The following is a 12,249-nucleotide window of genomic DNA, read 5'->3' on the forward strand; positions in this document are numbered from 1 at the left end:
AAAGAAGAAAAAACAAATAGAGGAATTAGCAACGAATAGAGATGACGCCCGTTTCTCATGATGATAAATGCTCTTGTTGTCTGTCAGATAAATTATGAGCTGCACTGCTTCAGCTGCAGCAGGGCGACTAATACATTGTGTGTCTTTGCAGCACTTTCTGCAACAAGTTGGTTAAAAGCAGAGGTGTTCCTGAAGAGCTGCTGTGATTGGCCAGGTGATGCTGTGCAATAAGTTTGATTCTCTTTTAGGAAAAATGGCCAAAATTCAATATTTCCACCTTTGCAGTTGCAGGTGTTCTTAGTCTCCTATCATAGTAAACTCACAATCTTTTGGATTTTGACAGCTCTTCAGGCAAAACAAATGAGGGATTTTCTCTCAGCGATGAATTGATTAAGAAAGAAAATCATTTGCATTGGTTAATGTACTTCCACAACCAGCTGATCCAGTCTCATTTCCACGCCTGGTGAACTGGGAAAGGCTAGAAAACAAACGCTCCTTCATCCCGAACGAGGTGACTGATCCATCTGGAGGCGCACCTGACGGGGCGACTTCCTGCGAGGCCCTTTCATGGGATCTATAGGCGGCCTGTTCAGAGGGAGGAAGGAGGAGGGTCGCAGCATTAACGCTGTGTTGACGTATCTGAAAATGAGCTGCGAGCGAGATCCTGAGGCGCGACACAAGGGAGTCATTGAGCTGTTTGGTTAAAGGACCGCCACAGTAAACAGACCAGCTGATGAGAGGAAGACGGAAGAGTCTTGGCAGGAAGGAAGCCCTCGTAGCTGAAGAAAAAAAAAAAGGAGGGCAACTGGGCAATGACCTTAACATTGTCGGAGGGCCCTGCTGATAAATGACTATAATTCAGAGCGTGTTCGCTTCAAGTGAAGGACTTAACTGCTCTGCTGACACCTGTTCGGCTCTACAGAGGAGCCTTTCACTGAGGACAGGTGCCTCGGCCTGCTTCCCGGCGCTCTCTGCTCCCAGCTGCTCTGCTTTCAGACCTCGGATTCCTCGCATGCCTTCCTGTCAGCTCAGAAACCGCGGCAGCCCCCCGATACAAACCGGGAGCATTAACTCCACATAGGTGCTAAAGAGTGATGGGAGTTAATGAGGTTTCTGAAGCCGCATTAGAGCACTTTTCTCGCTCGGCGCTTGATGGCAAGTTCCCTGAAAGTATGTGTAAGCTTCACCTCCTACACGAATAACAACAAGACATCACTTCCATTACAATCATCGGTTTGACTCAGACTCAAGTGAAGCGAACTCAAGAACCTGCTGCATCATCAAAATCATTTCTCAGAACTGTTTCTACTTGCAGTTCCAAAACTGAGAAACTTTACGTAGGCGTGAGGCTGCAGCTAACAGTTATTTTGATGGTTTTATTAATGTAATTCATCTGCCAATAGTTTTCTTGTTTAACCAATTTATCATTTGCGCTATTAAATAGTAAATAATGGCATCTATCACGATTTACTAAAGCATCTTCAAAAAGCTTGTTGTGTCTCATCCACAGTGTAAAACCGAGATACCGTCAAAAAAGTGGAAATTTATCACATTTGAGAAGCTAAAAAAAAAGTGTTGCTTTGTTGTTTGATTATTACTTTAGCTATTGATGGAGCAGCTGATTTATTGCAGCTCTCACAAATTTGGTCAGAAAAGAGTTCAAAACTGTCCTGTGACACAAGAGAAGCAAGAAAACATCATAATTCTGCTCAGTAGAGTTGCTTGAGAACCCCTTTAATCGCTTGATGGTGCCTGCATGAATGATTTATCCAAAGTTTTAAAAATAATGACAATAATTTAGAAAAAAAAAAAAAAAAAAGAAAGCGTCCTGCTGGAATAATTCACGTGGGAGTTTGAACATGTGTGCTGCAGCATGCAAACATGGTCTGTCGGTTCAGTGACCTGTGCACGAGACAAACACGCTGGATGAAGTGCAGGGAGGGGAGGGGGGTTGAGTCAATTAGTACAATAGGGAGCAGATGTAAGCCGAGCGAGCAGTGAAAACTCAAACCTGAAAATATCTGCTGCTGAACCTTAAAATCAGCGATTAGCACCACAACTACAAGCCGTCATCACAAGCCCCTGCTCGCAGAGGGAACAGGCCAGCCAGCATGTATGCACTATTATAAACATACCTTTATCTGGGCTGCCTCGCATAGCATGCATACCCAGGCACGTGTACACACTAGCCATGCTGTTCAGATCTGGGCCAGCTGGCAGCGGTCCAGCAGCAGGGCTGGGCTGAGCGGCTCGGTCCCAGCATGCTCGCTGTGTGAGGGGCAAGGTGCTTCGCTGCATAGCTGGAATGTTTTCCGTCTTTGTTTGGCCCCAAAAGGCTGCAGGATTCATTTTAAAGGAGCTGGTATAGAAGAGGGCAAGTCGAGACATGTCTGTAACGGGCTGCGTGAACGCTTCTGTTCTATTATTGCTGTGGTTTAAGGATATTAATTTAGAGGCGGCAGCACTTGAACTTATATACACTCAAACATCCTGTGTTCACGGCTTCAGTCATCCGTTCTGTGGGTTACGCTAAAGGCCGATTCATGGTTTCTGTGTCCCGACAGCAACAAGGAGAAGAGCTGCTTTGTTTATTGTGTTTGGCTGGACACTATAAAAAAAAACATAACAAGAGCAGGACTGAGGATGTGGAGGATCTACAGACGGTGCACTAAACGCTGAGCTAAACGAGGGCCACGTGGTCAGAAAGTCTGGGTTTCGGACTGACACCCGCAGACGTATGACAACGTGTTCGTCACCATGAATTCGCCATAACATCACTGTCACCAGCGTCATGTGCGGCAGTGACAAGAAGAAAGTTATCTGACAATCATACGGGTATCAAACAAATCTCCAAGTTGGCTGAACAAAGGTGAAGTGTTTTCCACACTGATATCATCTTGACTCAGCTTTGACCAACAACATCGCGCATCTTGATCGCCAGTTTTATCTGACAATCAGTTTATACCTAAAAGATATTTAATTTACTGACATTAAGGTTAAGAAAAACAGTAAATATCAACATTTGAGAAATACGTTTTTGTCATTTTTTCTTTAAAGATGACCAAAATGAATTAGTTCTATACAATCTTGCTTCTTCTGTTGTAAGAATTACCTTGTAGCGGTTGACCAACTAATCTGTTGATTTTCATTTCTAGCCTTACATTACCTTTAAATAGTTGTTAGTGATGTTTTATGATAACCAAAGTCCAATTTTGAAAAGAATCAACTGGTGCAAGGCCTGAATCTAAACTCATTTATTGGTTCAAAACGCCACAATTAGTTGCACAAACATACATTACATCACAACCTGGCAGCTCGTCATGTAGCATAAAGTCAAACCATCACAAGTCGTTCAGGTGTGTGGAAGCTGAGTCACTTTCTCTAAACCACAAATTACCTTCATCAGTGTTCGCATACCACAAACTGCAGTGAGACAACCCTATGTGCGGTCAGACAGTCACAGTTCACGTAGAAGTCAACTTAGAGCTCTTTATAAGCACTCAGAGGTAATTCAGGATGCATCACGGCTGCTCTGCTTCTGAATCAAATAAAATCAGAAGCGAGCAGTTCTGCCCGAGCCGACTTCCTCTAATAAACTCTCCGAGCCGGCAGACGACCCGAAAGCGACGCGTCGAGAGAGCCGCCCCGTCGCAACGAGAGGCTAAACACCTCGATGAACAAATCCACCTAAGAGTCTGAAGAGGGCCCTCCATCTTCTGAGTTTCTGAGTGCCCCCTTCCTCGTTTCTTTACATCCAAACAGCTGTCACAATACGAGTCTCCTAATGACATCTTCTGTGTGTCGGGAGGGCCTCTGCAGCTGTGTGAAATGGTCAGGGCGCTTTTCTCTCAGCGATGTCATCATCACAGCTGCATCTCTAAAGCCTCTCAGCTTCCTCCCAGGAGGCGAGCGTCTTATCCTGAAACAGGACCGGCTAACATCAATCTGTCAGTCTCTGGGGCGACGGACGTTGCCCGGAGAACAAGGGGAAGTGTATTAAGAAGAGCAAGTTTACTTCTACAAATGTCTTTTTGTTCTTTGATAGAAAAAAAAACAATCCTCGTTCTTGCTTTGCTTTGTTCGTTTTCTTTACTTGGAGCCATGCTGGGAAAAGTTTGTTGACAAGAGAAGTAGGGCATGTAAACAAAAGTCACATGTAGGCTGCGGTGGAGTTAGTCAGAAAGACTAAATTACTCGCCCGCCTGTAGTAACCCACTCGGTCTTCTGTTTATAACGAGTGAAAACACACCTAATTTTAAAACAGGTTGGTGGTGAGAATTGCAGTTTTGGATAGTTTTTTTTTACCTTCTCCTGTCTAAACATGGATAATTGCTTGTCATGAGATGTCAACATCCATTTCCTTACACCCATAAAACTCTGTGATTTGAGGTTGTTTCCTGTGTTTGCTTGGAATACGTTCTCGCACTTAGATTTTCAGCTTTTGCGAGTTGAGACAACGCTGGTTACAGGGGGAGCTGAAACGATAAGTGTGGCAACAGAAAATGTGCGAATGTGGTGATTTTCTCTCGCTATAAACTGAAAATTTTAATTAAACTAACAGAAAAAGAAAGTAGAACGGTCAGTCCTCACTATTTTCTGACATCGTAGTACATAAAGGCAGCTGCAGTTCTTGTTCATAAAGCCCCAACTACATAAGTCCATATTTTTTATTTTTGTCCGTGTTCTCGCTGCTGCTGGTTTCTGTGTATCAGGAAAAAAAAAAGATCTTTAGAGATCAGTGACTTCCCATTTGATCATTAGTATCAAAGTCCAGCGCAGTCGAGTGATGACGTACAAAGTTCAGGAACATTTAGTGACTAACTGGCTTCCCTGCTGCTAGAATAAGAGAAGAGTGTGGGCGGCTCAGCTTCACAGTAGCTGGTGTTTTGTCTTTACTTTACAGGTACATTCATGCGGCGTACACAGAGCACAGACTGTTCTTCTCCCAGACAAGTGCCGCTGTATCCCGCAGCATTTATTTCCCCTCCACGTGTCTTTTACTTCTCCGGATGAGCAGCTCCTTCTATGCATTGATGTGTTAAAATTTACTGGGCCGTTTCCAGCTCCGTCACCCCGAGTACATCGGCTGACAGCGGCCTCGGCTCTGAGAGGCCTTCACAGAGCCCAAAGTGCAGAGCGGAGGCCTGAGGGCTTTCACTCAGCTAAACACAACATCTCTCTGTGTGCAGCTCACTGACCACCGTTGTCGTCAGAGGAGGACGGAGGCACTGAAGTGGCCCCCAGAACTCTCCGGATCCGGACCCTGGATGCCTTCGCAGCACTTTCGGACACCTGCGGGGGACTGTGAATGTCTCTGTGATGGGACCGAGGGACGGGAATGGCAATGAAGGCGCAGTCATTCATCAGCCATCCGTGGCTTCGCTCCCATTCAGATACAGATACCCACTGAGACACAAAGCCCCAGCTGCCTCAAGTGGCAGACTTATACACAACATTGAGCACTAATGCAACACAGCTCCATTTAGGCCTTTAAGAAACGCCCTGTCACAGCGTCCAGAGAGCCTCTCTATACGTCCCTCTGCACAGCTGCATGCACAATGGACAGAAGTGAATCCGTCACATATTTAAAGGGGACTAATGTGGATTATCGCGCGCTAAACCAACCAAACACATCTCAGATCACATCTGTTGGTCAGTGTTTTGATAACACTTTGCAATTTGCAATTAATTCTAATGAATTTAGCAATGCTTTAGTGGTAACTAAAGCCCGTCGAGATCAGGAAGAGGGCAACAATTAAAACAACTTTTGAATCCCTTAGCAGGACATGTTTCCTTTCGGTTCTTGAAAGGAATTGTTTGACATGTTAGAAGACTAGTTTTTTCGCAGACAACTGAAAACGTCAGCATCACTTCAAATATGTGAATTTGAATTATTGCTAGCAGCCGGTTAGTTTAGGTTAGCTCAGTCCAAAGCGCTCCAATCAACGCATTGTTTTGTGTCACGTCGTCACCGTGAGGTTTCCAGACAACCAGCTCAAGATATCGTCCGACAAACAACTTCTCTTCAAACCACAAACCGTTGTTTTAACATTCTACATTTACAGACACAACACTAAGCTTTCGAGGTGCTGGTAGGAGGCTTCCAGTCTTTATGTTAAACTCAACAAATTGCCTGCTGGTTGTGGTTTTATGTTTACTGTACACAGAGAGGTGAATGAGGGTATTTCCAACAGAGCATCAAACTGCTCTTTTAATGCACCAGAAAAAAACCTTAGAATGAGACACTTGAGTCCCAGAAAAAGCTGCAGAGGATCACAAAAGATGGATTTTACACAACTTCACAACCCAAAAGTGGTTTATTACAAAGTGGTCAAAGATCTGTTGGTTCGGAGCCGAAACACTTCATTGAATAATCCGTTGGTCGATCGACTGACATCAATGCTGCTAACTGATTAATTGTTACCTATTCATCAAGCTAAAATGCTCGATCTCGGCTCTCTCAGGTGAGCATTTTTTGCTTTTGTCTGCTTTAAATCTTTATACTTGTGATATCTTTGGTTTTTTTGGTAAAGCTAGACATTTGATGAGGTGATTTTGGGTTTTTTTGTGGGAGTTTAATTTAGAAAACATTATGTACTAAAGAGTTAACCGATCTATTTGGAAACCATCCATAAACTCCGTACAAATGCTTCATAAGAGGTTACTTATCAGATTCCTTCCACTAAACTGCCCACATATTAAATAAAACAGACAGATGCTGTTGGAAGAAGAGAAAAAGTGGGACGAGGCGTTGAGCTGTGGTACCTATAACGCCGGTGACGGTGCATCGGGGCATTCACACTGTAGAAGCGTGGGAGAGCTGCAGCAGAAGAAGCGAGTATCACCTACATCAATGAGGAGAGAAAAAGCTGCGCTACACACAGAGGATGTGTCCAAGTTAAAATGAATCACGGCTCGTTCCAAAAAAACACTCCCTTGGCTTTCGGACAGTGAATAATCGAGCTGTGAAAAATTCCCACATTAGCCCACTTTGGAGCTCCTCGTGACTCCGGGTAAGTCAGCAGTTGCACTGTGCGAGTGCGTGGAGGCCTGCAGGAAGAGGCTCCCGAGCCGAACAAACCAATTACACCCCTGTCAAAGCCGTGGCACGGCACTGCATCATCCCCACAGAGGCTCCGCTGTCACATCGCAAGGTGGCTCAGGAGACCCGGCACCGACGAGCCACGAGGCCCGGCATGTGTGGCGCGGCCGTAAGCCCCGCTATTAAGTGTTGATTCTGCTTTATTAGCGAGGCACTGCAGCCAAGACAAAGGCCTGCTCTGGTCAGCACACACCGAACTGCTGAAGCATGTGACTCTTATTTGATTGCGGGGAGTGTTGAGGCTGCAGGGCAGTGCTGCTTTTACCCCATGACTCTCCCTGGGAGCGAGGGCAGCCTCCAGGACTGCTGCTGCTGCTGTATTTACACATTCCTCCTGGGGCGGAAACACAGCCCATTAGCATCACATGCTAACAGAGGCACTCGGACATGGTAAAGCAAGAACAATTCATGCGTTTCCTCGAGTGCCTCTCTGGGCGTTTCACTTTATAGTGTCGCCCTTTGAAGAGAAAACACTGGATTAAGCTTTTCAAGAGACTTTAACTGCCACGATTTCGTTTTTATATCCAGCAAATACACTCTAACAAAGGATTTATAACAAAATATATTGTAGTTACGAGCTGATATAAGCATATTCATGCACCAATAAATGGAAAACTTCTTTTTATGGAAGTTGTTGGCATTTAAATGTAAAATGTTGATGTATTTTACTTCAATGCAAACTATTTAAAAGGTTTAAATGCTGCCTATAAATGCTAAATAATGGGAGTTAAAGCAAATTGCGACCACTGCGGTTTAGTGACAGCTACTTCTTAAGAAACAATGAGTAACACCGCAGCAATGCCGCCACTGTAGACCTTCCCGTGCGGCTTGTTGCGACAGAGCAAAGGGCTCCGGAGACGCCACCAGAGGCGTCCATGTGAAAGTGGGCAGACCAGGCTGGCAAGTCCGGACTGGATGTGACACAGCCCTCAATAATTACAGGGGAAAGGATCAACCTAGTTGCACAATGGGCGAAGCATTAGCTAACTACCGTCTGTCAGCCTCAATAAACTTGAACTCCGCTCACAAAAGATGCACACGCTCGATGGCCTCGACTGGCACACTTGGTTAATTAAAGAGGTGAGAATGGAGCCTGTCCGCTGTGTCGGCCTGTCAGTGCCGGTGAGGGCGGGAGGCCTGCAAAAACTCAATCTACCGCTCATGTAAATGTTTATTTACACTTTATTGAATCTGCGAGGTGGCTCCTGATTACAATACTAATTTGAACGCTGGTTTAAAATCTCAGATCCCACCTTGTAATATGCGAGTCTTCAGTAAGGAGGCATTAAATGTAACTAATGGGCTTATTAGTGGTTAATTAATCACTCCATGATGCTTCTAACATCAGTTGTGAGTCACTCTAAGAAGTTTAACTCAACTCTTAGGGTTGACGAGGTCAGAAAATTATCTTTTTGTATTCAGTAGTGTTGTAGTTTTAAAAGTTAGAATCTATTATTAAAAGTTCACGTCTGCTTTCATGTGTTAGAAATCAATATTAAAGTGTTCCAATCATTTAGTCTGCAGGTATAGATGTTAACAAGGCACTGATAACAAACTTCAGTCATCAACTCTGCAGTAACAAAATGCCAAGAAAGTCCCTATTATAGAGTTTTAATCACCTACTCTGCAGGTATAGATGTTATGAAGTCATTGATAAAGAGTTTCAGTTGTCTATGTTGTAGCTATTAACATTAACAAGTCATTGATAAAGATTTGCAATCATCTGGGCTGCAGCTACAAATGACTTTTAAGAGTTAATAAGTTGTCAAATGATGCAATGAGTGTTTTTTACAGCAAGTCACACCAAACGTTCTTCCTAATACTGTCCTCCAACTGACCTGTGAAGCATTAGTAAATGATAAAGCCACTAGTCACAGCTCAGAAGCAGTGAGAGAGCAGGAGGACTCACATCCTGCAGGACTGTTCCTTCATGATTGACGTGTCTTTGGGTCAATAAGTCACGTCTGATCATCCCGACCACAGACGCCCAAAGTTACTCAGCTAAAAACTTAGATAAGTTGTGAAACTTTACTTAAATTCAGTCAGTCTGTGGGAGTTTTCTCTTTTTTTAAAGAGCATAAACTGGAGGACGAAGACGGAGGCGGGCGGGATGAGGCAGACAAAGCGTCGGGCCAAACTCATTGATCAGCAGGGAACGCTGTTCCTCCCTCGCTCTCTTTGTTCATCGCAGTTTTCTGCTTTTCAAACCAGATGCAATTTGCTGCTGTTTAGTAAAACAGAGGAGGCTTCTGGATGACTCAAAACTCTGCAAAGCAGGAACTCACGACAAACCCGTTAATGTATTCACAGCATCAGTCCACCTGCTGTCAAGCTCAGGCAGGAAGGTCGAGGGAATAATCACTAAATAAGGTAGTGCTCCTTCCTGAAAACAAGTGGAGTTTTAAAAGAAGGTAACAGCATATGTGCTCCCTCAGTTTGTCTGTATGTTTCATCGAGGAAACCTGAAGACATTTTAAGATCATTTTCAGCACTGGTTACAGTTAAATAGCAGCAGGACCAGTTTTGTGGCTGCACATCAGTCAGACTGAGACATTTCTCTATAGAAGCAACAACAACCCATGAAGCTGCCACATTTATATGACTCATAAAACTGAATTCTAACAATTAAAATGTGACATTTAACTACATTCAGCAGCTCTCAGGCTTCGGAAACTGCAGACAGTCTGCTTCTTTGTTTGCAACAAAAGCAAGTTTGTGTTTTGTTGTTCTCCATTTATCTTTCCATAGAATCACTGAAGCTCAGCGTTGAATCAACACGGCTGATGTCTGGTGTCCCACTGTACAGTATGTCATCTAGACTTCACTACAGAAAAAACAAGAATACACTTGTTTTGTGTGTGAATACAGAAGATCCACTTTCATTCACAACTTATGAGTCAATGAATGGGAGTTTTTATTTCTACATCAATCTCCATCAAGTCAGCACAAGCTGCAGCTAATGATTTTTTCACTGAAGAACTTGGCCTGTAACACATCAGCAAACAACAAACAGTTTCTTCCAGCTTAAAGTGTCATCTGTAAATTGCATTTGTTTTTTCTCTTTTCAGAGCTAAATATATTTTGTTCTCTGTCATGTGACACAGAAACGCAGCAAACCCTCAAATCTGAAAGGCATCAAACGTTTGGCATTTTTCCTTGAAACATAACTGTAAATTATTCATCTTCTGGCAATCGAACGAATCAATTAATCAGCTTTACTTTCAAAACACTGTGAGTCTGATCCAAAGAGCTCCGGGATGATTTTCAAACAATAAGTAAATAAAAACAATGACAACAAACTAAACTCCCACAATCATGTCTTCAGACTGTCACAAATCAGTGACAGAAACATTAACTGTTCTGAAGAAATCAAGATGAATGCACATTTAACAGGCTTTTGAGAGACAAATTGAATGAAAAGCAGCTGTAATATATCGACTATTGGTTGAATTTATTGATTATTCTTCGTCAAAATAGCTGTGAGATGCCTTTTAAAGCCTCAGCTGACATTTTATAATGTCTAATTTGTCCGAATAACAGTTAAAAAGTTAAATAAATTATGAAAAATCAAGGAAAAACAGGCTTAAAAAATACTTGTACAATTAGTTGAATATGAAAACAGTGGCAGATTTTTTTTTTTAATTGATTAATCAAGTAATCGGGGGAGCTTTATGAACCACCTTTTCAGTTCTTGGTCATCGGTAATGTAACTAATAAATCATCACAGTTTGTTATGGAGCTGAAACAATCAGTCAGCAGAAAATTAATCAACAGTTATTTTAATTCTCAATGAATTATTATCAGTTGATTTTTTCAAGTAGGAATTCTGTTTGCTTGTGTCTTTTATATCATTGTGATGGATCATTTTACAGGCAAGACTATTACTTCGTTTGGATTATCGATAATGTAAATCATCACTATTACATCTGATTTACTCAATCTGGCTTCTAGATGAAGGAGATCTTCTTACAACTTCAATAAAAGCGTAACAACAAAGTATTAGTGCGTCCACCTCTTCAGAGACTGACTGGAGCTCCGTTGCCCCCAGAGATGATTTACTGCCCTTAAACATCACATAAAGACATAAATCAAGAGTCACGTGCAGAAGTTTAACACTGCAGCGGATCAGCCTGGGGAATAAAAGGCAGGTAAAAAACCTGCAGGTGAGTCGTAGAACGAGACTTAATGCATCCTGAGTCTCCTTAAAGTGCAGCGTGACCATTAGTGACGGTGTCATCTTTAAAACAATGAAACAAAGACTGTCTTTGTGCCAGTCTTGACACTGATTTCAGTGTCGAGCAGATTAGGAGGTGAGGAGGGCCGTCATACTTGCTGACCCCTGAGTGAAAAGGTCCCCGAGTGGCCCCCCCACCGGTGCCACCTCTGAACCTGGGTGTCTAATCCTGGACTCAGATCTGCCTCCACAACACAACACATGGATATACACACCATGCAGACTGAGGCAGCCTGGGGCACAAACACAGACAGGATGAGGAGGCAGGGGCCCTCTGCAGGACACAAGCACCACAGCATCAAGGATGTTCAATGAATCAGGCATAAAGATTGCATTGTTAGAAGGAAACCTGAATGATCTGAGGGGATTTTTATTTTTTTTTGCATCCAGAGGGAGCAAACACACCTGAAGCCATGAGGACAGAGAGAGAGAGGAGGGGAGGGGGGTCTCCAATCAGGCGCTGTTTACCAGGCCTCACATTGTGTTGTTGCTGTGTGCAGCAGCAGCAGCACCACAAAAGACAAATTAATGTAAAGCCCCGCAGAGGAAAGGTGAGCAGGACACACCTACACAGCCTTTATTTACTGCTGCTCGACCGAAACTAGACGGAGCTGTAGTGTCCGGTATCGGCTGCAGACAGAGAGAGAGGTGGATCTCTGCAGCAGCACACACACACACACACAAACAAACACACACAGATCTTACCTTAGAAATTCTTGCAGACAGGTGTCACAGAAGCGGTGTCCACAGGTGGACACTTGGACCGGCTCCCGCATCGCCTTGCTGCAGAGCGGACACTGGAAGCGTCTCTTTGGCTTCTCCAGAAACTTGTAATCAAACCCGGGCATGTTTGCTGCTGCTGTCGGGCCTTCGAGCTGCAGGTTAAAGGTACAAATGTCCTCCTCGGTGCAAG

General features: G+C 43.7%; 1 protein-coding gene across 2 annotated transcripts in view; it reads right to left on the minus strand.

The window, feature by feature from the left end:
* traf4a (tnf receptor-associated factor 4a) overlaps positions 1–12,249 on the minus strand; it is a 37,888-nt gene extending 25,639 nt beyond the window's left edge. For both annotated transcript variants that reach the window (XM_008297144.1, XM_008297143.1), the window contains exon 1: positions 12,042–12,249. In XM_008297144.1, the coding sequence (XP_008295366.1) occupies positions 12,042–12,184 (143 nt within the window). In that variant the 5' untranslated portion in view covers positions 12,185–12,249. The remainder of the gene's footprint in view (positions 1–12,041) is intronic.

The sequence above is a fragment of the Stegastes partitus genome, unplaced genomic scaffold, assembly GCF_000690725.1.
Source record: "Stegastes partitus isolate 25-593 unplaced genomic scaffold, Stegastes_partitus-1.0.2 Scaffold1194, whole genome shotgun sequence".
Lineage (NCBI taxonomy): Eukaryota > Metazoa > Chordata > Actinopteri > Pomacentridae > Stegastes > Stegastes partitus.